Source organism: Trematosphaeria pertusa, assembly GCF_010094035.1.
Source record: "Trematosphaeria pertusa strain CBS 122368 unplaced genomic scaffold BU26scaffold_5, whole genome shotgun sequence".
NCBI lineage: Eukaryota > Fungi > Ascomycota > Dothideomycetes > Pleosporales > Trematosphaeriaceae > Trematosphaeria > Trematosphaeria pertusa.
Window position 1 is genome coordinate 1,550,390 of NW_022987216.1, and position 25,657 is coordinate 1,576,046.

The window sequence follows — 25,657 nt, forward strand, 5'->3', positions numbered from 1 at the left end:
CTCGTCGGGCGTTTCCTCAACCATCTCGTCATCCATCCCACCATCCGCTCAATCCGCTATATCGATATCATGTCACAGACGGGGGCGTAACATATCAGCTGGAGAAGAAGCTACAAACTACAGCAGATACCCATCGACTTTATCCTAATCCGACTGCTTGTCCCTACCGACTCGTAATTAGCGTCGTCGGAGGTCTGTATGCAAGTGTTGGTTTTCCAGTTCAGCATCAGTGGCCGACTGGTTCTCCACCGACTCCAATCGATGTCATACCATCATAACCGTCGCTGGGAGGATGATATGTTACGAAGCGGGCTTTCCGTCCACGGGCCCAAAAGTCCAACGATTGGCGCAAGGCTTGGACGAGGTTCTCCTGCTGCTTCATTAGGCTGGTCCGTTCTGTCGATATTCACCGTCTTATCGGATATCCAGGCCACAGATCGTCCTCTTTGTCTGTTCGCCCAACCAGCTAAGATTCCGCCAGTCAGATACCTCTAGTCAGAATGCACCAATAATCAGACTCGAATCCGTCCTGCAAGATCTTGCTCCAATTTCGCTGACAGGTGGTGTTCAAGGAATGCCATCAACACGGATGGATCTTCCGCGGGCGATCCGGGTACGAGGGTCTGCACGGTACTTTTGTAGACCCCATCTTTCGACGTGTGCCTCACACCATCGAACGGAGACTCCACGGATGGATCCATTTGGCCCCGGGCCGGAGGGGTTTCACCAGCATTCGCATGTTGGCACCAATAAGCAAGTCGCCAAGCACGTGACTGCCCCGGCTTTACGGGAGAACACCCTTCGCAGTAAAGGCGTTCTGCTGATATACTGATGCTGAAGATACATATACAACTTGGGTGGCTTGTTTCGGTATTGTGGCCATTCCTTCGCCCCCGATGGGGTTGGGCACATAGGTCTGAGACCATAGTATTGGGGACCTTTAACTGAGCTGCTTCACTCCGTGGGAGGGACGCTTTTGACGGGCGGGGTACACCCGCGGTTGGAGATGTCGGTACCGCATTATGCACGGCGCGCTCTGTCTAAATGGCCTCTTCTCTTTCCCTGGCTTCTATACGCTGGCATCACATAAGCCGTCACTGATCTCGGGCCCTATCTCGCTTGGTGATGCTCTCACTGTTCTTTCAACCCGCCAGCGCAAGTCACTAATACTGGTGGGTACTACGATGGGGACCGGGCCTCTTCGTTTCGCCACACATCGAAACTTTGCACCCCCGCGCCGGTGTGGCCGCCGTTAGAGTCCCATGCCATATACACTAAGAACGATACCAGGGTCCGGGCTAAAAACTGGACCCGACCCGAAGGAACTGACCTTCCGTACTTACCGTCCCGGGTCCAGACGCGGCGTCGCCGCCCATACGAACTATATCCGAAGCGCATATGAATTAGAGACTAACCGTTGGCAAGGTTCTATTCCAGCAAGGGTGGTTTCAGGATATTGGCGTTATCTTCATTAGCACGCATCAAGTCAGCCTGCGTGAAATCAGCACTGGGCAGGTACTCCCGGACGACGGAATCGAAGAACACTTTACTGTGGGCTACGACCGGCCATTACCTCCGCAATGGGGCAATGAACTCTACCTCAGCGTACCTATCTCGCGCCGCCTCAGGAACATTCGAATATATTGATCTACAACCTCCATTAGCTAGCCAGGAGAAAGCCTGTCCAACATCTCGGCCTGATCTCTCCAGAGATTCATCATGTGGGGACTCGCTCCCAGCTTCTCAAATTCTGGGTACTTCTTACGTGAGGAGGAGAATGGATTGCACTACGACAAAACTAGGCCGTACTCGCACCTGCATCTGGAGCCCCTGCGCATCACCCTATTTATTTCAACATTCTCGAACAACAGCGGCGACTTCTTGACCGACCTTCTGCATGGTTCTATTTCGTTCATCTGCTCCATCACATTTTCGTCAAGTGGGCGTTCGCTAACTTTCTCACCGAAGCCTGTCCTACAACTAGGTTGGCTCCATGTTTCGCGTGGTTCGAGCGGGACATTTCTCCTTGGCACGCATAGCTCCTATTCACACGACCTTCCGCCGGACGTCGGGGACTTTTTGGAAAGCCCCCGCTATCTGAGACGGATTCTGGGCGATCCGGGTCCGTCGCCATGTCTCTTGCTCACGCCGATGTCGGGCGGGAAAGCCGGATTTGTGTGTGGACAACGTCAGGATTGAAAGGGGGTTCATGGCTTGCTTCACGTCGCAGTGGGGTATATGTGGGCGTGCAGGAGGCCAATGGGGCCTTCTGCCCTATGGTGTTGTTGTTTTACTTCGCCGGTACGCAGAGTTACGCAAGGCGCCCGGCGTGCACTGGAAGCCTTATCGAGCTTTCTTTGGCATTCCCGAATACGCCGGTTGTTTCTCTCCAGATGCGCTACTACATCCCGGCCCGTCCTGTTTTCCTTGTTTCCTCCCTTCTATGCTGACTTGCGCCCACTATAGACGATCGAGCATCGAGGCTGGTACTGCCTCCACAACGATGGCCGCAACGTCTCCATATGCAGCACGCATGGTGTGCCTTTGTCAAGGTCCTTACGTCAGGACGAAAATCCGGATGGCATGGGTTACCAATGTCACTTTATGCGGTTGCGTTCGCATCCTCCGACGGCGGTATGGACTAGGACTGCGCTCATGCATGTTCCTGTGGCGAAGAGGGTGTGATGTATCCCATTAACCGTACTGCACATTGAAGGAAGGGGAGCTTTGCATATGCGGGCAGACTTTATGACCCTTTTTGCACGTACAACGAGGATGGACTCCGGGGCTTCAGGAACGTCGACGACCGCCGGATTATCGATATGGTGCTATGTACCCCTACCGCAACCAAGCTTTCTATGTTCTATTACAATATAGTTGTTGACATAAACTCACACCCGGCAGGAAACAGTGCAGGCGGAATCGCGACCGGTTGTTAGGCAAGACCCATGTGGATGCACGATGACAAGGATATCGCTCAGCGTTAATGAGGACGGTGTTTGCGAAGACCTGCAGAAGACAGGCGTCATTCGTTTGTGTTGCAAAGAATCTACTTTTCGAAGCGATAAAATAGGGGCTGGACTGGGCTGATGGGGGTATTGGTGTTGCCGTAGCGCCTTTCATTTGGTTCGGGTTACCGAAGAAGCTGACGGAGGCGCGTACGGCCGGGGTATCGCTGGCGTCGACGAAGTCATAAAGGGAAATCCGGCTCATGCGGGGCATACCCCAGCCCAACGAATACAACGGATTGAACCGCACCCCCATCGGATATTGACGCCTCGCTAGAGTTGGGAGCTTGACTGACCCCATAGCTGCTTGTGCGCCCTCACTCTCGCTTCGTCCCCCGCACTACCCACAACGGATCAAGGTGCTGTGCAGATATTGTATAGCCCAAAACCTTCATACCCGAAAGAAAGGTACCGTGATCATCGGTAATCCGCTTCCCATCGGCGTCTCGCGCACAAAGATCGACAATTTCGACGTCCTTCCAGCCCGAGAAGTGGAGGTAGTCTACTGGTCGTTAGCTTCTCTCCGTAAGCAGATGCGAAATGAACTGACCACCAACCAGCTGTAACCTCTGTTGCTCGTCATACTCCAGCCAGAGCTTGACGACCTTTGTTGGGAAGCAGCGGTTGCTGACAACCAAATGTATGCTCCCACCATCGTTCGTGCGTTCCCGGATACTGCGTAGTACTTGGAGCGGACGGCTTATGTAATCGATACTGACGACACATGTGACGGTGTCAAATTTAGGTGGCTCGCGGTCCGACCAGGCGGCTTTGATATCTTGCGGCTCCTGATTCAAGTTGAGTTGGATTCTCCTCTCCGGGAAATCGCACAATAACGGATTGGCAACCATCTCTTCCTTATTGAGGCCTATGCCGTACACGTCGAGCTTTTCGTTGCGGACGGCATCTTCGCAGGCTCCTGGGTAGAAAGACTTCCAACTCGTGCACAGATCCAGGACCCTTCCTGTCGAAGGGAGCACGGACTGATAGTATCTGGTCAATCGATCGATGGCAGCCTCGTCAATATGCTCAACAAAGCGCGGCTCGAGGTAGAAGATGTTGTCGTCGTTCTCGTCGTGCCTGCTGAAGTCCTTCGCGTCGTTGTACGGCCACTGTGACGAGGAAGGCTGGTATGGGCGAACGGGAAAGGCGTTTGGACCAGCTTCGGGGGTGTTTTGGAGCCTTGCGGCGCTCATGGCTAGTATGCTGGACGTGAAACAGCGCGCTGGGCGTGTGATGTGAGGAATGTGTCTGCATGCGGTGCGTAGTGGACGCGTCCACCCCGAGTAAAGCATAAAGTCGCGTGAGTTAGGAATTGGTATTGCTGGGACGGATGACTTGGAACGTGTTTTGCAGAGACCACTTCATTGTTCTGACGTGTGTCTGTAATAGCGGGTTGTGGTAATAGTTCGGAGGGAGCGGTGGAATGGAGAAGGATCGCGAGTGGTGATGTCATGGCTGCAACGCGGTTTCGCGCTAGCACGTGGTAGGCATTTCCATCATCATTCCTATCATCAGATTCAACGTCTCATATCTGATCTATGAAGTCGCCCAGTAGCTCTCCCCGTCTTGATGCTCATGATACCCGCACGCCCCGCCACACCTCTCGACACACCACCTCCCCAACTCGCTCAGCTCTCCACTGACCAGCTCGTCAATGGTCTGCACTGGCGCTCTCACCTTTCTGTTTTCTCCCATTGTCGGTACGAGACCTGTTACAACTTCCTCGTCTGCCAGCGTCCGTCCAATCATCTCGCGGCTGTACGGCGGATATGGTAGAGGAATCCTAATGGGCATCGGTGCCAAGGCCTTTACGTTGGAAGGGAGTTGGTGCGATGGTAGAGAGTGATCCAGACGAGTGCATAAGTCCGTTTGGAAGGTTGGAAGATATCCAGTACCGGCGAGGAGAAATTGCTTGACTTGCTCGTTGGAAGCATACCGTGCGATGGTGTCGATGATGAAAGCGCGAAGCGTTGAGTGGGTATCAGTGCCCTCCCAAGCCGATTTGATGAGCGCAGGATCCAGGATGGTAATGAATACTTGGGGTGAAGAATCCGGCATCGTTAACATACTCTCCGTCATCGAGATGACAATGTCCCTGAAGAGACAATCCTGGACCTTTTGCCCGAAGATCCAGAGATTGACCAGCATCCGGTAGTCCTCTTTCTCCTGCTTCTCTTTCGCCACACTCTGGCCATCATCTCCCTTTGCGATTTTCCGTGGCGGAGACGACTTTCGCGCAGGATTCTGATGGATAATGCGGTCCTGCGTCCAGTTCAAGTACCCTTTCACAGCATCGAGATCGGGATGGACCAGATTGATAATGTTATTTTGATAAGCCAGCGCTTCTCCCACTGCATTACGGAAGAAGACGGAAGTTGCGGTCAGAAGGCCAGTATCAACGGAAATCGTATGCGCGGAGGCGTATGAGCGAGAGTTGTCGGGTCGTACTTGGAGTTGGAGAATCTGACCACTGGCTCTGTAGAAGTAGTATTAGTTTCATGAAGGCCTTCAGAGATACTCATACAACTTACCGTGGCACAGGGCCTGTGACGGAGTGATGCATTTTAGCTAAGCACTTTCGCGCAGATCGGAAATGCACTCTACCTGTGCCGTTCAGGGACTTTTTATATATACCTGAGGGCAAGGGCGCAGAATGTCTTGCTTGCTCTACGCGGCAAATAAGAGAAAGCAGAAGATCCCAGAATTGACTACACATATCCGTGCACAATTTCAAACATTCGATATGGCCTCGGATTTATAGACTTAATCTTCGCATTATATGCTGCTGTCAGCTCTTTCACAATTTCCCCCTCTCCTCCCTCCCCAAGAACCCATCGACAGCCCTGACCCTCACCGCTCCCTGCCCACTCGTTCCACCCCTCTCAATATTCGCCTCTTTCCCCTTATGCACACTCTCCGCCGCTTCCCAACTCTCATACACCACCATAGTCCTCACACAACTCGCCTCCTTGTCGTCCGCAACAGTAAACCCCTTCGTCCCACTCTCCTTCTTCATCTCCTCCGCAATGCTTTTCGACCCCTCAAGCGCTTTCTCCCTTGTCTGCATTTCGTATCCAAAATGCGCGAGGACAATGGCGGGATTAGAAGATATGCGCGGTACTAGGGAAGAGTTGTGCGAGGCGATGATGGGGCAGACGTGGACTTCGGGCGGTTGCGCCAGGACGTCGCCGGTTGTGAAGAGTTTGATGAGGTCTTGCACGGGGCCGGTGGTATGTGGGCGTCGTTTGCGGCGGGAGATGCGTATCTGTTCCGTGTGAGCTGGCCTATGATCAGACAACAATGGTCGGCGCGCGCACTCTTCGATCATGTACAGAACCGTGCCGGTGGTGTCTTCTACGGGCAGAGTGACCATGTAGCGAAGAACTTCCGGCTCATGTGGTTGCGTGAATTGGATGATCTTGTGGAAGGCTTCAGTGACCTGGGATGTGGAGCGTCAGTGCTGGGGTGGGAAAAGAGGGAGAAGGCACAAACCGTGACTCTTGCCTCCTTGCTTTTGCAAACAATTCGTGCCGTTGTGATTATGGGTGCCATTCTATCGATTTCTTCCAGTATCTCTGGACAATGATGAAGAAGCAATCGTTCACGACGTTGACGAAATGCGGTTCGTCTGCACGGAGGAATGGTTCCGAGGTCGGAACACGAATTCCGAACGGAACTTCATGCTACTACACATCACGACTTTTTCTTGCTCAGCAGCATCAAATCTACTAATCTCAAACCCCGTATCCGATGCGTAGCAAGACCCTCACCGCATGAAAGTGCCTCGTTCTCTCGGGGCATTAGCTACTGCGTAGAGCGATTTAGACGCTGAAGTCATTGCGAGTACAAAGTGAGTAGTACACCTCGTGACGGACGCCAGAAAGCAGCACGCCACATCAACGAGAAGCCTCTCCTTTTCAGACTGCCGTATAAGCGTCCGAGGGCTGTCCAAATGTCTCATTCAGATCAGCTTCCCCGAAAGCGCAGGGCATAGGTTGACGATAAGATCCATTTTGGCTTCCAAAGCCCGAGGCTCGGGCCACGCATACCATAATGGTGATAGTGCGTTGAAAGGGCCACACAGAAGAGCAAGAAATTTGTGGAGTCAGAAAGCCGAAGAAATGAGGACAATTTATACCGGAGGAGCACCCGCCCCAAGCGAAGACGCGCTTCAAATGTCGAGAGGCTGGATTACTAACGCTTCTCATTGCTATATGGGCCATAGGCACTTCCGAACGTCATATGGCCATGTTCACGCGCTGCTCTACATTCGACCAGCTGGGATATCCCAAACACATGGGGACCGTTCTTCTCGTTTTTAGTGTTCGGTATCCCCAAGACAGGCAGCTCATGGAATTTGTCCTCGTTTTGCTTTTTAGATACTCCGGCGGTGAGTTGGAGAGAGCGGTAAAGGAGAAGAAAGGAAAGCGGTAGAGTATTTATACCTCAAGGAAGCAGGGAGGCTCGTCACATAGATAGACATCTTTTCGCCTTTGAGGACGCCACGCTGTCACCGATTCACATAAGATCGCAATTAACCCTCGAGCCCTTGACAGATAAGTGCCGGTGGAGGATGCTGCTATGCATTTGGCATGCGCATTTGCCTCAACTTCCTCCCGCTCGTCCTATACATGTCGCACTAGGCATACTTTGATGTCCTACAGAACCATTCGTCTTTGAAGCACTTGTTTTTAAACAAAAGCACGCGAAGACGGATCGAGAATTGGGAGAGCAAGTGGGCCTTTATACCATACGAGAGAGCGGACTGTGCAGACGCTCATGGCTCAGGATGCCGTTCCACTCGGGATTCTCACTGGAGGAAGAAAACACCCCCTGGGGACTGCCTGAAGACTATCCATCCGTTTTGGTATCCATCGGCTTCTGCGTTTGGCGGTTTTGGTAGCCACACGACTTCACTGCGCGCCCTTTCGGGCTTCCGATGTGAACGGCTGCTGATTTGTAGTTATGGCGCTCCCCCGAGCGGCAGGCTTTCATATCAACGAAGGGCTGAGTGTTTAGTGCACTATGGCATCTCACAGGTACTTTTTTTTTTTTTTGGTATATCCCAGCACAAGGAATGAGAGTGAAGAGGGGGAGAGAAGTGTAGGGAAGTGGGCTTTCATATCCTCTCCAACGAATGGGTTGAAGAAAAGCTTCTGAAATTCCGCTGCCTACTCCATGTTGGAATGGGTGGCCCCGTTTTGTCGGAACCCCTAACTCGATTTGCTCAGTACTGCATCTCTTCCCAGCCCTCCTTCCCGCAGAGCACATTGCGGACTATCGCTTGATCTTTTAGTCCATACTCAAACCCCCGAAGCGAACACTAGCATTATTCATATCGCAAGCCATTTTAGTCAAGCTCAACTCAATGCGCGGTCGTAAAGATACCAAAGGTGAGAAGGACAGTCGTGCTTTTATACCCAAGAGGAGCAGCTGGAGGAGATACAATCCCGTACATCCCCCTTCGTCCCCATGTTGCTAGTGCTGTTGCTGTTTGAGCCAGAACATGAAACTCTACCTCGCGATCTTTTAATTCATCTCTTCGCAGTCCGCCTCGCGCGCAGAGCACATGGTCGCGCAAGTTCATCTTTTTTTTTTTTTTTTTTTTTTTTTTTTTTTGGAAGACGCAGCATGCATAGGGGTCTGGTATGTTTTAGTCAGGCCCGGCTCAGCTCGAGGTTGTGAAGAGGAAGAAAGTCTGCGAACGAGTCGTGCTTTTATACTCCCCGAGAGGGAACTGTCGCAGAAGCGATCCCGCACGTCCAACGCTCATTTCGAAACTAGGCGACGATTTCAAACACTGTCGCAATGAGGAACGGCATATCACGAGCCACAAGCCTATAACAAATCCCCATGGATTTAGAAGATCGAGATTTTCCGACTCGCTCCTCCAGGCCACAGACCCAACCATATTCAGTATGCGGTGGCTTCAGACATCGAAGCTTGGCCCCGGCCATTCACGCATGGCAACTTTGTTAGGCATACAACCAGCCAGCCAGCCAGCCAGCCAGTTTTAGGTTTCTCTACAGCGCGCAGGCAGCCATGTAGGCGAGCATAAGGTCTTTTAGAAAGAGCACATCCGTGTCCTCATAGCCGTCCGAGAATTGTATAGGCAGAGGAAGCATTCGTTGAGAGTGGTATTTTCTCTACCACCGTCGATTCATCTCGCTCGCCAGGAACAAACACAGACATGGCCAGCTGCCCGCTCGGTTTTGCAGCAGAGTAGGTCTCCTTCCAAATGCAGGGACATCGAACAGCGCCCGCACTTGATCTATTATGGAGCGTCCTCAAAGGCCCATGGCTTTGCAACTCACTAGTTTTATCTGGATGTCGTCCGCGTCTTCACAGGAGAGTGCACAGCGCATGTGGGCATGGTCAAGGTCTTTCGGTGAAGGATTTTCGAACCCCCGGAGAAGAGCGGAAGCGTAAAGGGACTGGAGGAAAGAAAGGCCTTGAAATACTTCTTTTATACGTGGCAAAGCTGAGGATGGGGATTCCGCCCCTGCTGTCGGGAATTCTTTGCATCTTTACGCGCGTGTTGGTTCCAACTGCGTATAGTCCCTCACTTTCCGGGCTCCAGATTGTGGGAAGTGTTTGTAGTGCTTTGAAGCAAAAGAAGGGCACACATAGTGCCGTCCCAGCATTGTGTTTAGTCCAGCGGTGCTCGTAAAGTGATCGTGAGGTCTGCCGCTGAGAGGAGAGGCCGAGCTTTTATATCCGCGAGGAGAAGGCGAGCAGAAGGCAGCAAGCATACCACGTACTCGCGAACTGTTTTCTCTGTTTGTAATCCACACCAACCTTTCACCCAGGGGCAGTTCAAACATGCCTTCCCGTAAAGGTAATCTTTAGAGAAGCGTGGCCCGTGCCAGCATGCCCCAAATTCTGAGTTGTCTTCCGTGTTCCCCTCAAGACAGCGCATGATTGTAGCGAATCGGCGTTTTTTGTTCGTCTGAGTCCTAGGGTGGGAAACAGCGCATGCGACGCTTCCTCGCTGCTTTTAGTCAGACGATGTTCGTCGTGAAGTTGTGAAGAGTCTTGTACTGGCGGGTTTGGGGTGCGCTTTTATATTCGCGAGGAGCGCTGGAGACGGGATGCTGTAAGCGTCGTCGTCGACTCGCACCACTCCTCCCTGGCGGGTATCCTGGCTTCGAGCATGATTTTTCCGGTCCAGAGCCGCTCCTGTGGAAGCGCACTCAGCACATGGCCCAATTTGATGGTTCTTTTGAGTAGTGCTCTTCCAGCCACATCGCTTGATCCATGGTGCGATTTCTCGTACGTACCAGCACGGCTCGAATCCAGAAACATGACTAGGAGCTAAGCTTATTTTAGTCTGCGTCCGCATCCTCCCCGGCAGCAGGACGGCCAAAAGGCACATGTATGCCTCTTAGCCCTCTTTTACCGAGCCTGCAAAGGCAGCAGCATGGGCGCGAAGAACAAATCGAGCGGATGGGTGAGAGGAGACTTTTATTCCTCCAAATCCAACTAGATAGAGCCATAGACGAAAAATCGCCCTGACACTTCGCCACCATCCTAACACTCTCCCACGGCTCGTTTTCCTGGACATCTCTTAAATAGAAGCACCTCTCTCCCTCATAGCTGAGTTCAAGGACCGCGGTGCTCGCCCGCCCACATACTTCGACTGTCTCATGCATTTAAGTGCTCTTTCTCTCCGCGGATCCGCACATATCGTCTCCAGAACGTCCTTTTTAGTCCATTTGACCCCCGAGCTCCCGGGAGCAAGACATGCAATCGCATTCGGCAACTTTTAATAACCCGGGGGAGGCAGGGAAGTTGTGTAGTGTAGAGAAGAGACGCCTACGGGCGCAGAAAGCATCCTTTTATACTCGCGCGCGGAAGGGTAGGTAGGGAAGCCGAAAAAAGTAGACGAGGTCCTCACACATATCTCGTACATCCCTTCCCCTTCCCTCCCGAGGCACGCACATTGACAGCTCTTTCTCAAAAGTTCGAAGCATTCCCCTTCACAGATCAAAACCTGAACCAGCACCAGCACATGGATCCATTGCAGTTTAGCTTTCCGACCCCGCCTGGCCTTGTTCCAACAGCATATGCGTAGCATGGTTGGACTTTTATGCGCTCTTCCAAGGAAGGAGGACGCGTTTTGTTGCATCGTTGTGGCGCGGACGGCGGAGCACCCCCAAACGAGCCCGGACATCGGTGCGAGCGTGAAACGATTTTAGTCGCGCTCCTAATAGAAGAGGTGTGTAGAGAGGTAGAAGGGGGTGGGGGGAGCGGGGATATTTATAGTCTGAAAGGAAGGATGGGATGGGATGGGGGCATGTGACTCGTAGTGCGATGATGACTGACTGGGAAGAAGAGACGAGGAATGAATGATGATGAAGAACATCACCAAGCGAATCGGCCCGCTAACAACGACAATGAACATGACAAAAGGAAAGCTATGAAGACTTAAGTGATCTAGGTTGAGTATCGTACCGTACCAAAACGCCTTTCATACTCCCGCCCCTCCCCCCACCCCCTAAAGGTGAACCGTGAGCATTACCCTACCGAGACCGAGCCGCGAAGAGCCCATGTCATTTCCCAAACGTACCCCAAAACAAGAAGAAGAGGAAGCAAGTCTTGTCTATCCGCAAGCTAAACGCATGCAAGTAATGCAAATGCAAACATCGCAATCTATCCCACTCTCACGCATGCTATGCAGTATCTAATCCGCCTCGAATCGAATCGAAAATGCCGCTTTAGATGCTCGGAAGGGACAGGCGGGATGATTGATGATCGAAGTGAAGAGAGAAGAGGACTAGACGATGAGGAGCTGCATTGCCTTGTTAGCCACTACACCTTCTCGATGTGTGCGTGTGTAGACGGTGCACGAAGAAGACGGGGAGGAATACGAACCTTATCAACGTTCTCCTGCCCGCTCTTCTCATCGATGCGGTTCCAAGCCGCGTAGATCAAACCACCGCAGATTGCCCACATAGCAGGGACAGCGGTCTCCATCGCGCCTGCAAGCCAATCAGCCATCTAAGCTCACGAATCCACAACGCCGCAGCGCGGTATGTACGCACTAGGCTTCTCCGCCTGCGCGGCCATCTCAATGACCCGCGCAGCCCTGCTGGAGCTGCTGCTCGAGTTGAAGCGGTAGGCGGCGGGCCTGAAGTTGGCGGTTATGGGGAGGCGCTTGGGGAGGACGAAGCGGGGAGCCATTGCGCTTGTTGGTGTGGTATATGACTTGAGGCGTGTATGTGTAAAGTGTGTGTTCTGTCGCGGTGACTCGAAGGCCGCGGGAGAGGCTTGTTTATAAGCTGTAGGGTAGGGGCTTCCGACACGTATCCCGTTGCAGAGCTAGTTTGCGCTTTCCTGTCTGGCCCTTTCGCAAACAATAGCAGTCAATCGCAGCAGTGAAAGTCGTAAGTAGAGCAGAGAGCGGAGTGAAAGAATGCGGGGAAGCGAGGTCAAGAGCGAACGTGCGCGCTTTATGAAGGAGAGCAGGCCTGTCCGAGGGTCGTGTCTTGTCGCACAGCTCAAAAAAGAAAAGGAGGCTCAGCACAAGCCGTGCACAATTTTCGCGCCATGCTGGTCTGCGGCGAAGCGGTGAGATTCCCGCGACAGAGGACAGGGGTGCGCCAAGGGCCGAAAACAAACATCCCTGCCCCGTATTCCCGACCCTCGACACCCCACGCGCACGCGCACGTAACTCTCTGGGGTAAACGGGGTCCCGTGTACGGAGTGTAATTCACGTTTTGCGGAGAATTGCTCTGACAGAAGAGACTGCTGTAGCATTCACTCAACGACGAGTTGGCCTGGCGTAGAAAGTGAAAGGGAAGGACGCATGGCGAGTCACCGGCATCCCGGCAACCGACATCTGCTGCAGGCACAACTTCGGCATCCGCGAGACCCTGACGTGATCGACATGCGGCTCTGGACTGGCGTGCTTTGCTGATTGAATGAACCTTGGAACCTGGAATGAGTGTTCGAGATCAGTCCACAGTCGCCTGGACTTTTGCTGATCTTCTGCTCAACGCAACGCGAGAAACGTGGGACATGTACACATCATAGAAAAAGAAAAAATTTCGCGTTGGAAAGGATGGGGATTACTGATTTTATAATAGACTAGATACGAGAAGTGCAAGGAAGGTTTGCGATCTATCCGCCATTTTTCCATCTTGCCGGCGCCGCTTCCTCCAAGCTCCGCCGTATATGCAACCAAGGCGCCGCGCCTGCGCCCGTCCGGTAGATTAATTAGTATCCAGATCTCCAAGAGTATGTATAATAAGCTAGACTACGGCCGTTACAATATCCCATACAACATATATACAAATGCCATGCCAAACGGCGACGCTGCGCAACAATTACTCCGACGAGCCTCCTATACGCGCACAGGTCTATGCGGCGTACTTCGCGGGTGCATGTGATGCCACGTACCCGGCTTCGTGTGGCCCCAGTTCTTTGTGAATTTGTTAGCCTGCCATACTTCCTCGACCGGTAGCAGATGCGCCATCTGCTGGTAGTGGTGCATGCTGCGCTCCGCTTCCTCGTCTTCGGCGCACGATTTCGACCCTCTGCTCCTTGTTCGCGGAGTTCGAGGCACAGGAGCACGGATCGTCTTCGTGATTTCACGGAGCTCCTTATCGTCGCCCGTGATCTGTGCTCTCAGGTATGCCAGAGACGCGATCGAGGTGGAGTCGGTGCCGTCCAACGCCGCCATGACGGGCACACGAGGCTCGTAGGAGTTGGCGTATTTATCGATAGCGGGAGCATCTCTCGGGACAATGGAGGAATCTAGTCGTGCCGCGTCACCCTTGTCGAGGAGTGCAGCAATGTCCAGGCTCTCCCCATGCCGAATCTTCTCTTTGTGGCTAGGCGTCACACAGTCCATGTCCACCTCTTTCCTCAACACATGGTCGATGTCGACAGCGGAGAAGTATGCGCAAGACTGGGGCAGCTCGTTGATGCCCATCTGCTGTGAGAACATGGCGCGCACCCAGACATTGGCGACTTGGAGCGCCATTGCCGCCCGGTACTTGTCTTCCTCCTTCACCAGATATCGAATCTCATCGTGCACCGTGATTGCGAGACGAGCGTCGATATTGAATCGTCGAGTGACGTAGTCCATGCCGACGATTAGAAGATGGAGGTAGTCGACTCCCGAAGACTGAATGGCCCAGTTGATGCGTGACGTCATGAAGCCGCCCTTAGTCAGATAGCGACGCATGAGCGCTTCAGTGATGCCAGCCCCTAGCACGGGCGTCCGCGGCCGTTCCTGCTCGGCGAAGTCCTCGAGCTTGTTGAAAACAAAGGACTCCGTGCCGCCCCTCCAAAACGGTCGTTCGTGCAGCTGCTTCCTAGTCGTCTTCTTGCCCTTCGTATTCAGGTACAGGTCGTTCGCCGTCTTTGTAGTTTGCGCATCTGTCAACGTGGGATTGAACTGCCGTAGAAGCGTTGCTGCGAACTTCAGGCCTGCGCCATAGATCCGCCCGTAGTTGAACACCTTGGCATCGTTTCTTGAGATGCCCAGAATGCCTGCGGTGCGGGAGTGTAGGTCCGTGCCTGCTGCCTTCGTGCCCTCAAGCGTCATGAAGCCAACGGCATTACCGCCGTGCAGCTTGAATGTCGCATCACCGATCAGACTGGCTATCCACAGCTCTTGAGAGTCGACGTCGGCGCCTACAAAGCAATATCCTTCCGGCGCCCGGACCATGGACTTGAGTTCCGATCCCACGCGGTTGGCTTTCGCGTTGCTCGCCGTGAGCCATGTATTCTCGACGGCGCGTCGAGTGATGGTGCCCATAGGAATGACTTGCGGAAGGATGAAGCCCACTTTCTTCACCCTGCCTTTTCCGGATGCAGAGGCAAGCTTCGGCGCATTTGGCACCTCCTTGTTGTACACTACCATCTGCGACATGATCCTGTCTCTTGCGCTTATCCAGTAGGAACAAGATGCGTTCATCTCGAGTGCCTCCTTTGCGTACTCATACTCCGATGTGAGCTTGCCCTTCTCAAAGTACTGAAGGTAGCCCTTCGCCAGCGGATTTGCGCACCGTGCGAGCGGGCCGTCCTTGTGGGGTATCTTGTAATAGCGGTGCCGGGTATCGTCGCGCAACTTCAGATTCTCCTCTTCTGACATATCAAGTTCCTTCAAACCTCTTTCGTTGTACATGAAGACCTCTTCCATGGGCACTTGGTACGTCCACCCATACTTGTCTGACCAGACCAACGGATTCCCATCCCAGCATAGCTTCAGCAGAATGGGAGCTATCCGAGTGCGGACGGTTAGACTGATCGGGGCGTCACTTTTGGCAAACAAGTCTTTGTACCACTTCGGCATACCCGGTTTCTTCTGTCGCGCGGCCGGCCTCGGTGGATCGTCCTTCTTCTTTCCTTTCACCATTCTGATTTCCTGGCCTGACCAGTCCAGCTGGCTAAGCCAAGGGTCGTTCTGGTACACCTCAGGCTTATCTTTAGCTTCTAACGCCCTTTCGGCCAGGTTGACCAGTCGTTCCCTGACGGCATCGTCAAGCTTGTGATAGGTCGCCTCTGCGTTGTGGATGTATGCATCCCAAGTCTCATTCACTGGGAGTATCTCTGCAGCCAGAAAGCGAAGCGCAGCAAAGCTGACGGGATGAGGACATGTTTCCAGAAACAGAGGAAATACCTTCTGATAGACGCGATGGGTGATTTCGACGTCGGCCGCGCAGTAATCGATCAGCTCGTCTAGTCTCTCAACGATTCGGGCTCGATCCAGTTCGCCAAAGTACTCCCGCCGAGCCTTATCGATGGTGATGTTGCAGTGGAACTTCGCAACGTCCCGCAATGAATTGATGGCGCTTCGGTTTATCCACAGCTCCTCCTCTTCATCGGGTATTGCGCCAGAGTCCAGCAAGTGCGACAGATCAGCGTTCTCTTCCGCGGTTGCTATCTTTTCCCGCAACTCCCTACTCTTCTTATGCTTCATCCAGGATGGTCGCTGTCGGGAGCACATTCCGTTCGATGCGACGTGCAAGGACATGGTGTCGATGAAGGAATTTTTCGATTGCCGGATATCATACTCTTCCGCTATTCGCGCCCTATCGTATCCTATGTTGTGACCAACGACCACGCGGGGTTTTGAAGGGTCGCCGAGGGGTATAAGGTGTCGATCTGACTTTGACTCTCCGAGCAGCCAAGGCGATATCCAAGCGTACCACGCTGTGGGACTGACGGCGCATGCCATGCATGCAAATGACGTCTCTTTCCACATGACCTCTGTATCAAAGATCAGCATCTCCTCATCCGGCGCCTCCACAGCCTCGGTCGTGCCATCGCTGTTGTACTTTGTCCAGCCGCTCTGCTGTACCCATTTTCGAGGTTTCGGAGGAGGGTTCGCCCACGCCAGCTTCTTCGCCATACTCAGATACGGTTCCGCCGCAGCCATGCCCAGCTTGTAGAAGTGTTCATCTAGTGTCGAGCCTTGTAGGGTAGGGAGGTCGAACCCGACTGGCGGAGTCGAGTCCTGGTTTTTGCCCAGCAGGTCATGGCGCGTGAGGTGGTCTTTGGAGAGGGCGACGAGTTCGGGAGGGGCTGCGGTGCTTGCGCCGGGGAAGACCTGCGAGTGGACATGGCTGGAGAGCTGCTGCACCCCTATCTCGTTGAATCGGGCTTCGGATGGCACTGTAAAGTTTTAGTAGTCGCACGAAATTGGGCACCTCCGCTATCGCATACCAGACAAGCTCCTATGCCTCGCACTGCTACCTGCCTCTCGCTCTGTCGGCCGGACTGTGGCGAGCCATCTTCGCGATGCGCGCCAGACAGGGGAATTCGCAGCTACAGGGAGTCGCGCTCTCGTAACAAAATTCGCAGTAAGCACTCGGTGGGAGCTGCAGCGCATAGTCGCGTGAAGTGGCTACGCGTCACTTCATTCCGTCTGATGGGGGGTGTAGTGGCGGGGGCTGCAGACGGTGGTGATGGCGCTCATCAGAGCTGCCCTCCGCATCAGCTTCGCGAAATCTTGGCGCGCGATAGGGCTGATAATCGGCCTGCAGCGTGCATGGACGTCTTGTGCCACCACCCGACGACGATCGCTCCGGGAGGCGGCCGAGCCTCACCTGCCAGACTCATCCAGCCCTCGCGAGGGGCTCAATCTCCAGTCCGTCCCTCTCCAAGCCCGCCGTCTTCGCCACCATGTCGGCATCTAATCCAAATGCTCGCAGCGGCGACTTCCCACACCCTCTCCCCGCTCTCACAGCATACACAGATCACCTCCCACCACGCCCAGACAGCTCCCGGCCTCACTCGCACTACAACTTCGACACCATTTTGCACTCGGTCCCGGCTTCACAGCAGAGTTCTCCCTACCTGAGCGCTAACTCGTACTTCGAAGAGGCCTTTCGCGCCTCGCCTTCACCTCCGCCGTGCTCCCTCGACAGCATCCTCAACCCGCTTGCGCCCGGACTAAGCCCGTTTAGTTACCCTCCTCCCAGCCCTCCTGCCAGACGAAGGCCGCGCTCACCAGTTGTCTCCATACCGGTAAACACCATGCCATCCACCCGCCAGCGTGGCGAGCTGCCCGGCCGCCTGTCGAACGGTTACGTCGACCTGACGAGCGACTCGCCACCGGATCCCGTCGGGCAACGGCGCATGAAGCGAGAAAGCCCTTCGCCAGGGCCCTCTTCGAAAAGGCTGAAGCAGAATGACGGCACCGCGCTGCGGCGGAATAGCAAGACGCCAGAGGCGAAAGTCGAGGAGATCGATCTCTCAGAGGACAAGGCGGCCGTGCTAGAGGTGCTCCAGAAGCAGAGAGAAGAGGCCGTCAAAGCACAGCGCACGCAAGAGGAGAAGGCAACCAACTTCAACTCGCTCACCTGCGTTATCTGCATGGACACGCCGACGGACCTTACGGCTACCGCTTGTGGTAAGCCTCCATACACTCTTCACAAAGTCAGTCCGAGCTAACGTAGTGCCAGGCCACCTGTTCTGTCACACGTGCCTTATGGAAGCCCTCATCGCAGGCGAGAACCGCTCCGGCCCCGGCGAACCCAAGCGCTCGCAATGCCCCGTCTGCCGAAAGTTCATCAACCGCTCCAAAGCCACGGACATCATCCCGCTCCTCCTCAAGAAAGGACTAGCCACGCAGCCGCGGAAGAAGAGCACGGTCGCTGCCGCAGCCCCAAAGGTAACGTCATGAGCACAATGGATTTATGTGGATTTCTCTGGACTTTGTTCAATGCATGTGTTGGAGTATGTGCTAAGTGGTATTGGCCGAACAGAAGCCTTTCCTCCGGAAGCCGCGACCGTGGAAGCCGGTGCGTAAGTGGGGAGACCCCGAGTGGTTTGAGGAGGTCTAAAAGGCACCGGGCTGGCGTCTGGCGGTTTGCCCGCCGACGGCGATTGGAAAGCGGGTGTCCAATGATACCACGAAGGCATCAGGAATATCGTGGTCGGGCTCAGTTCCCTTGGGGTTAGGACTGCACGATAAGATTGCATTGGCAGGGTAGATTGCGTCCATTACATTACGGCATAGCTGCATAGTCCCACGCAAAAGAATAGGATCTCACTAACGTGCATCCACGTGCAACGGAACAACATTATATTCAAGTATCTTAAATAATTAAAGTGTTGGGGCTCCAGGGCTACTTAAGCCTGTAGCTCTTCCAGATTCGGTTAGGCACGTCTTATTAATGAAAAAGTGTGTTCTGTTACAGAGCCAGGTTCCTAGCTGGTACCTCGACAAGTTATATACGGCACATTCTCCACACGAAGTTCCAAGTTGAAAGGAAATAAAGTCTTCTACTTCGATCAGACGGCTGTCACATTGAATACGGAGCTCTCGGTAGGCATGTAGTCGTCGCTTGATCCCAGTCACGAATCTCGCCATGGATTACCAGATAAGGCTTTGCTTGCAGTAAATCAATCGAATTGAGCTGTTAGTGCATGCTTGACCCCTATGGGCGCTACGAGATATGCTATTCACAGAGCTTGGCACAGACGATTGGTTATCGCCTGCGTCTGCGGTTTCGTGGCTTGCTCTCTCATCCTACAGACCAATGAAATGCGAGAATTGGGGATCACGCAGCAGTAGGCGGTACACTTCATCGCAGTCAGTGCGAAGGCGCAAGCGGGGTATAAGTACCGGCTGCCATTCCAAAATATCAAAGATTCTCTTTCCCTCTATCGCTTCAGAAATCCCTCTCTAGAGCCCGGCTGCTCTATCCTCCTCCCCTCCCACCATTCACTAGAACCTTCCGGTATCCAGCACACTATGGGCCTCTTTTCGCGCAAAGTCCACATTACCAACATCACCTACCAACAAAGCGTCCGTAACCGCCCTCATAGTGCGTTCCATTGCCTTTGCTAACCTCTTTTCAAGACTGCGGTGGTAGCCGCTCCCGCTCCCGCACCTCGGTTGCCGGCTTGTCGAAACTGCAACTCTTCGTGGAGGACTCAGCGTGCCGTCACGCAAAAGGGACCGAACACCGGGAGGGAGTACTATGTCTGCATTGGGTGCCCTGCTCAGGGATCTGGAGGCCGCAGCTGGATTGTCTGGGCGGATCAGATTACAGTTTGATACCTGGGCCTGTACTAGTTACTGGAATTCCAAAGTCCTGTCGTAACAACGCACTGATATCGCGATACATGGTGCTCAACCTTTGAGACCCGAATTTAGTCATACGCATACTTTCTAAATCGCGTCAATTTCTTAGTGGAATCATATATCGATTGAGGAGAATATGTGAGCCTATATAACAAACCGTAATGTTGCTTACGCAGCCTGATATCTCTCTTCCGTCGACAGCGCGCTGGAGTAGGTGTTCTATTCGCGACAATCGCTGATTAATGCTCAACTGAGATACGGTAGCTTCTTCAAGCGCTGACTTAGAAACAACAATACCGCCGACGATATTGGAACGGTGGTGAATTCTAGGTCATCTGGAAAGCGTTGTTGGGCTATGTCCGCAATAGTGGTACTAGCAGCAAAGCCAGCCCAGCTATGCGGGATGGGAAAAGCTTTTGCCAATGTGTACCTACCACCTCCTTCTTTCACTCGCGGCCAAAGAAATCGTCTTTGAGTACAAATATCCTCCTTAATGTAGGTTCCGAAAGTAATCCGCAGCCGTCGCCTGAACTGCGCCTCCTTCGCAGATCTCGACTTGAAATCTTTACTGACATACCAACCACTTTAAACCTATATCTATATATCTTATGTATCTTTCCATGGCCTATTAATCATCTCGACAACCTCCTTCTGCAACGTGTCAGCTCATGCTCCAATCCAGGGCTCACACATCAACTCCGAACGAAACGAATCAACGTACTTCTGAGATGGAGGATGGAACTTCCAGACTATCATGTCGCCTGTGCCCTACCAAGCGCGTAAGTAGTTTGGCCAGGGATAATAGCAGAGCTTGTAGAGGAAGAACGTACCCATATCCTGTAATTGTCGGGCCCGAAGCGCTTCTCGCATAGATTGCGGAGCCCCTCGAAGCCATAATATTCCAGGCGTCGCTGGGTTACTTTTTTGGGTTGGGGTGAGTGGTTCGAAGGAAACAGGGGTTGGGCTTCGTCGGGTTTGCGTTCTGGATTCTCTGCGGAGCGCAATTGAGGGGAAATTTGTTCGTCGTGACGGTTGTTCTTGCACTTTTCACACGAGGGTGATACTTTTCCGCTAAATCGAAAACACACAGCGCACTCCGAATGACGGCCACAGTCTAGCACCAAGGGGTCGAAATATCTGAAGCATTCGGGACATATCCTTGCTTTGACGTTAGTTCAGTAAAATAGAACGTGTAATATCTACTCACAACTCTGGAAATGGTGAGTAAGGCAGCTCACGTTTGAAACGCACCATTTTTGACCACTGTGGCCTGCTCCAAGGTCCCGGCGGCGGCGGCGGCGATGGTGGGGGCAGTCTCGACCAGGCGTCAATGTCCCGCAGCCGCATCGTAACAGAGCTTCCTGGGTGAACCATCTGCTTCCACTCCGTTTGCTGAATACGCCTATCCCGATCATCGAAAAGGATATATTTCCCCTCACCAACATGGGGACCGATTAACTCGGCGCCAATGAACATGTCCTTGATAAGCTTGTCCATGCCCTCCCAAGTCTTGACTAGGTGCCAGGGGAAATGGAATTTTCGACCAAAACCATCATTGAAGTACAGCTTTGCGCTAGTATCAGCGTCGCCGGCATCAGGGCTTGTTGCAGAGCTAGGTTCGTCGCTGGGCTCAGATGTCGGTTCTTTGGAAGACCGTGTAGGTGGATTCTCGTCTAGAATAAGAAACCCGTCCCTGTTATTGTCACCTCTATCAAGGTTTGGTTCGGGAGACTGACCGATGCTCCGATTACTTAAAAGCGAGCGCGACTCAGTGCTTTCGTAATCGTCGCTCTCGCTCTGGTCATCTGCTACGTGGGACGGCAAAGCAAACAATGCCAGCTCCTCCAAATGCTTTCCTATGTGGCGCCGAAGTTGCGTCAGTGAAGGGAGCCTCTGCTGGCACAGTGGGCATGAGCCGGCCATGCCCATCCCTAGAGTCCTCTCGCAAGTGCGGATAATATCACTAAGTCGACTATCATCTGCGTGGTTAGCGTGGGTGTTGTGCAGATGCTCACGGATATCGTGATACGAGTGGAAGGTTTGATCGCAGCCGTCGATGCATTGCCACAGTTTCCGATGTGCTTGAAGTTCGTGGTTGAACCAGGCGTGCCGTGACTCGTAAGAGCAATCTGGGAGCTTGCAGTTCTCGAATGTGCAGACATAAGGGCGTAAGTCCTCGTAGACGTGCTTCTGCCAAACTGATGTACCCTGAATGAAAACGAGGCGAAAGCAGAGAGGGCATTCGAAGGGTTGACCGTGGTAGCCTTGTTCCGGAAGAGGTGGAGGTCGCAACTTAGAGGGATCGTTAAGCGTAAGACGTCTGCGATAGTGTATCCTCTGCGTAGTCTTCTTCGTCTAGGTCGAGAGTGGAAGCACTTAGCTTTATTGCCGCAGGGATCGACGACGCAACTGTACTTTGTATATTTTCTGACGGCGCAATCGTCCGGGCGGTGTTGTCAACAAGAGCGTGCTCTTCTAATCCACGACCAAGCTTCTTGCGGTGTTCATCGCGGTATCGAAGATATTGCCTTCTGCGCGATATCGCCCTGCCAAGTCGGATGATCAAGAACTCCTCCGCTTGCGGGTACTTCCCGCGGACGTGTTCGATATCGAATGGCTCATAACAGCTCATATCAATCTGCGCGGATCCTCTAAACTGATCGCGGGGTGCTGGATTCCGAATAGCCATGGACAATCGCATCAAGCAGGTGATTATCTCCGCCATGCTAGCGACAAGCTGCCGCAGCTCGGTCGCTGGCTCCTCTCGATCATCTTGGCTGCTAGCCTCGGAGCTTGTATCAGACAGATCCTCCCAAGGAATCCTGTCGCCTTGAACAATTTCGCGTGCCTCCTTTAATATATTCTCCAAGCTCGTCAAGAGTTTGACAATCGTGTCTCGAATATGTGATGCTTCTCGAAGCCTATGGTCAAGCGAACTTCTACCGCTCCGATGGGCAGCGACATTGCCACACTAGAGGCGGAAGCGACCGAACTCGTCGTCGATACTCGAGAGCCGTACTTTTTCTTTGATTGTCTCGTCGGCTGCGGGTATGCCGATTAGAATGTCTTGAAACCCCTTCAGGCAGGTTCCAACGTAGATTGCGATGTGAGAGGGGTCGGCTGTTGCTCTATTGTTGGTCATCGTACGGGCTGGACCCTTCCGAGTATGAAGCAGATTCTAGGAGACTGTCGATTGCATTACGAATCTTTCTAAATGTCTGGCATGAGCAATATCCCTTGTAAGTAGGCTAAGACCGCAATCCACGAAGATGAGGATGACGTTAAAGGGTCGGATGAGGTAGCAGATTGACCGAAAGGACTGCGTTAGAATCCACAAGGTTACCAGTGGTATCATGGGACCAATTGGTGGACCGTGACACAGGTGCTAGTAACAGCGTCCGACCCCGCAGGCGACTCTAGGCTTGACGGTGTCCGCTGCGCGTAGGAATTGCCTCGCACCTTCTCCTAGCCTACGACCGCACCAACTTGTTTCGTTCTGCGATACCTTTGCCTCAATTCGAGGATTTTGCGAGCAATTTCGGGCTTTGAGATTGCCGGGATCGTTCTAGGCTCTCTGCCACTCGGCCTATTGACCCTTGAGCACTTCCGCGAGGGCATAGTGAAGATGAACAAACTTCGGCGGTTCGAATTGGACTTGAAAGCGCTGCTTCTCGATGTCGAGACTGAACAAACTCTCTACCGCAACACCCTGGAACAGTTGCTCACCGGTATCGTTGGAAATGAGTGCATGGCGGAGTTTCTATCGGTACCGGGAGGCGACGCTTGGTGCGATGTCGATGTGGAATCGAAATTGAGGAACCGGCTGAGAGGTTCCTTCACGATATATGTCGACAACGTGAGAGGGATGGAGGAGTCGTTAAACAAGTTGCTAGAACATTTGGGGTCGAATAAAGGAAAGGTCCGTCTCCTTTGCTCTGTCCTCTACGCAGATTGTTTACCGTAGATAGAACGCTTCGCTAACGACATCCAGCTTCGCTCCTCCGAATCAAATGTGATCAAGCACGAAAAAGACCGCATCAAGTTCTTCTTCAAGAAGTCAGAATACGCAGTTCTGATTCAAGACCTGAAGAACCACAACAGAGCACTGGAGCGTTTAACGGACCAGTCCTTGAGGCTGGAGCCAGTCAGGACTGGTCCGCAGACGCGGTCAGCACGCCCTAACTTCATGGCGTTGCAAAGCTACACCCGATGCCTCTACGACGCCCTGCGCTCTGGATTGCGCTGTAGCTGCAATAGGCACGCTGTCAACCTTCGGTTAGAGGCTAGACATAATGAGTCGGGAAAGCTGGAAGATGAGACACACTCGGTTAGACCTTTCAGGGTCATACTCTCTTCCAATGGAACCGGAGAAGCTCACTCACAAACGCCAGCCTCACCGCTCTGGCGGAAAGTTGAGATTCGGTTCATCGAGGACAAGCCGATATGCACAGCCCGGCCAGCCCGTAGTCAGAATGTCTGCAATTCAGCCAAAGCGACAAGGAGGGTGCGATTCCAGCAGGCCCCGATCCAGGTGGAACAGATGACCACGCTACCTGCTTCCAGCCCGTTCGGGCCTCCAGCTCCGGAAGCCGTTCCTGATGGGATCCAACACCTTTGCACGGTCGTGGCAACATGGGAACCAACGCAGCGAAACCGTTGTGTCAGATACCTTGCCGGTGCGTCCAGGAGGAAACTTGGGGTATATCTCCTCGAGGGAACCTTATCATGTCAGCAGCAGTGGACGGCGTACTCTTTACGAGACACCTTGACAAGCAAGAGTGAAGTGGGGAGGGAATTTTCCAACCACGCCAAACTTCGCGTGGCCGTCGACTTAGTTTCTAGCGTGCTGCAACTTGCCAACACGCCCTGGCTTGACGAACGGTGGAAGGAGGACATCATCTTCGTCCACAGGCCGGGGGCACCTATAACTTCCATCTACGAGCACCCATTCGTCCATCGAGAATTTACACTCAGCATTGATGATGAATGCACGAAACATCAGACCGCCGCTTGCAGAGTCATCCGGAATCAGACGCTTTTCACTCTCGGCATCCTCTTGATAGAACTCTGGTACGGCAAATCGATCCATGAGCTCCAAACACCACAGGACCTTAATTGTGAGGGGACACCAGACGTCGCTTGGTGCACCGCTGGACGACTTGTGGAGAACAAGCTTGAATTCGATGCTGGGCGGTGCTATGCGGAGGCGGTGAGACGGTGCGTCCGATGCGACTTTGGCCGGAGAGATGTGAGCTTTGGAGATGAGGGCTTCCAGCAGGCGGTTTACGACGGGGTTGTGCTCATGCTCGAGAAAACGCTACAACCTTTCAACGGCTTGGACTAGCTGCTCTGAAAGCACAGCGCATGGTCTAGACATGGCTGTAGATAGACTATGTGCGGAAGCTGGTCAGCGCATCGAATGATTTCCGGCCTGATGGTTGCTGGTGGTGGTGCTGAATCCTACGCCGCCGCATTAGCTGGATCCATCGCAGATACTGTACCTATATCGGACCCCGGCGTTTGGCGCGAGAGTTTGCTTAATGCGGCGAGGAAGAAACAGAGGCAGAGAGCGATAATTGAAGGACTGGGCGGGCGCAGCACGTCTCCGCGAGCGTTTGACGGTGGAGAGTGTGGAGAGGATTCTGGACCGCATGAAGGTGGCTCATTACCGGGACCGATAGATCCCATTTGGGCGCATGCAGCCTTGAATTGATTAACGCAGCCGGCTGATTGGCCTCGCCCGCGGTGCTAATCGCTGGCCGCGTGAAGAGTGCTCAGAACGGCGCTGGTCATGCGCAAAAGGGGGATGACGGCCTCTCGCCGGCGCTCTAATTCGATCGCAATTCAGGGTCTGCTTGGCCGGGACGGGCCCCGCGGCTAGCTGGTGACGGCGGCTGAAGGCGTGCGACCAAATAATGGCCAGTAAGCACAGGTACCGTTGCATCTCCAGCTATATAGCAGCGCGCCATCCTTTGTTATTGACTGGAGTCCTTCTTTTGTCACCCCGTGCGCCCTTTGTTGACCTGCACCCTTCGCGACTGCCACATCCGACCGCCGCGGCAGGAGCGCAGCCCCTCAGTTACAGGGCGGCATCACCGTG

General features: G+C 53.5%; 9 protein-coding genes across 9 annotated transcripts; 2 read left to right on the plus strand and 7 right to left on the minus strand.

Annotated features, from left to right (window-relative positions):
- Positions 1-2,528: 2,528 nt before the first annotated feature.
- BU26DRAFT_276189 (uncharacterized protein) lies at positions 2,529-3,415 on the minus strand. The gene has a single exon (XM_033821453.1). It carries the CDS (start codon positions 3,307-3,309, stop codon positions 2,857-2,859), a length of 453 nt encoding a protein of 150 aa, XP_033686099.1. The 5' UTR covers positions 3,310-3,415; the 3' UTR covers positions 2,529-2,856.
- On the minus strand, positions 3,085-4,402 carry BU26DRAFT_517825 (uncharacterized protein). Its single transcript, XM_033828672.1, has 2 exons — positions 3,559-4,402; positions 3,085-3,510 (listed from the first exon to the last, which is right to left on the minus strand). The coding sequence occupies exons 1-2, from the start codon at positions 4,202-4,204 to the stop codon at positions 3,326-3,328; spliced, it is 831 nt and encodes a 276-aa protein (XP_033686100.1). The 5' UTR covers positions 4,205-4,402; the 3' UTR covers positions 3,085-3,325.
- Positions 4,403-4,547: 145 nt separating this feature from the next.
- Positions 4,548-5,574, minus strand: BU26DRAFT_563044 (uncharacterized protein; the record flags this gene model as incomplete). Its single annotated transcript, XM_033833108.1, has 2 exons — positions 4,548-5,487; positions 5,543-5,574. 2 exons carry the CDS (start codon positions 5,572-5,574, stop codon positions 4,548-4,550), a joined length of 972 nt encoding a protein of 323 aa, XP_033686101.1.
- Positions 5,575-5,808: 234 nt separating this feature from the next.
- Positions 5,809-6,563, minus strand: BU26DRAFT_563045 (uncharacterized protein; the record flags this gene model as incomplete). The annotated part of the gene is made up of 2 exons (XM_033833109.1): positions 5,809-6,450; positions 6,504-6,563. 2 exons carry the CDS (start codon positions 6,561-6,563, stop codon positions 5,809-5,811), a joined length of 702 nt encoding a protein of 233 aa, XP_033686102.1.
- A 5,224-nt stretch (positions 6,564-11,787) lies between these two features.
- On the minus strand, positions 11,788-12,194 carry BU26DRAFT_563046 (uncharacterized protein; the record flags this gene model as incomplete). The annotated part of the gene is made up of 3 exons (XM_033833110.1): positions 11,788-11,802; positions 11,886-11,992; positions 12,056-12,194. The coding sequence occupies 3 exons, from the start codon at positions 12,192-12,194 to the stop codon at positions 11,788-11,790; spliced, it is 261 nt and encodes an 86-aa protein (XP_033686103.1).
- Positions 12,195-13,083: 889 nt separating this feature from the next.
- On the minus strand, positions 13,084-16,919 carry BU26DRAFT_481588 (uncharacterized protein). Its single transcript, XM_033825737.1, has 2 exons — positions 16,689-16,919; positions 13,084-16,637 (listed from the first exon to the last, which is right to left on the minus strand). Exons 1-2 carry the CDS (start codon positions 16,852-16,854, stop codon positions 13,357-13,359), a joined length of 3,447 nt encoding a protein of 1,148 aa, XP_033686104.1. The 5' UTR covers positions 16,855-16,919; the 3' UTR covers positions 13,084-13,356.
- A 115-nt stretch (positions 16,920-17,034) lies between these two features.
- BU26DRAFT_481590 (uncharacterized protein) lies at positions 17,035-18,586 on the plus strand. Its single transcript, XM_033825738.1, has 3 exons — positions 17,035-17,112; positions 17,177-17,877; positions 17,930-18,586. Exons 2-3 carry the CDS (start codon positions 17,502-17,504, stop codon positions 18,148-18,150), a joined length of 597 nt encoding a protein of 198 aa, XP_033686105.1. The 5' UTR covers positions 17,035-17,112; positions 17,177-17,501; the 3' UTR covers positions 18,151-18,586.
- A 1,321-nt stretch (positions 18,587-19,907) lies between these two features.
- Positions 19,908-22,282, minus strand: BU26DRAFT_603578 (uncharacterized protein; the record flags this gene model as incomplete). The annotated part of the gene is made up of 5 exons (XM_033835441.1): positions 19,908-20,208; positions 20,279-20,325; positions 20,388-20,715; positions 20,765-21,912; positions 21,968-22,282. 5 exons carry the CDS (start codon positions 22,280-22,282, stop codon positions 20,190-20,192), a joined length of 1,857 nt encoding a protein of 618 aa, XP_033686106.1. The 3' UTR covers positions 19,908-20,189.
- Positions 22,283-24,032: 1,750 nt separating this feature from the next.
- On the plus strand, positions 24,033-25,177 carry BU26DRAFT_517832 (uncharacterized protein). The gene has a single exon (XM_033828673.1). The coding sequence runs from the start codon at positions 24,098-24,100 to the stop codon at positions 24,899-24,901; it is 804 nt and encodes a 267-aa protein (XP_033686107.1). The 5' UTR covers positions 24,033-24,097; the 3' UTR covers positions 24,902-25,177.
- Positions 25,178-25,657: the final 480 nt, after the last annotated feature.

Coding starts and splice junctions, on each gene's coding strand:
- BU26DRAFT_276189 (XM_033821453.1), bottom strand. CDS start 3,309: ATGGGGTCAGTCAAGCTCCCAACTCTAGCGAGGCGTCAATATCCGATG.
- BU26DRAFT_517825 (XM_033828672.1), bottom strand. CDS start 4,204: ATGAGCGCCGCAAGGCTCCAAAACACCCCCGAAGCTGGTCCAAACGCC. Junction 3,511..3,558: donor GAGGTTACAGCTGGTTGGTG/GTCAGTTCATTT, acceptor AACGACCAGTAG/ACTACCTCCACTTCTCGGGC.
- BU26DRAFT_481588 (XM_033825737.1), bottom strand. CDS start 16,854: ATGCGCTGCAGCTCCCACCGAGTGCTTACTGCGAATTTTGTTACGAGA. Junction 16,638..16,688: donor GAGGCATAGGAGCTTGTCTG/GTATGCGATAGC, acceptor AAAACTTTACAG/TGCCATCCGAAGCCCGATTC.
- BU26DRAFT_481590 (XM_033825738.1), top strand. CDS start 17,502: ATGCCATCCACCCGCCAGCGTGGCGAGCTGCCCGGCCGCCTGTCGAAC. Junction 17,878..17,929: donor CCTTACGGCTACCGCTTGTG/GTAAGCCTCCAT, acceptor ACGTAGTGCCAG/GCCACCTGTTCTGTCACACG.
- BU26DRAFT_517832 (XM_033828673.1), top strand. CDS start 24,098: ATGACCACGCTACCTGCTTCCAGCCCGTTCGGGCCTCCAGCTCCGGAA.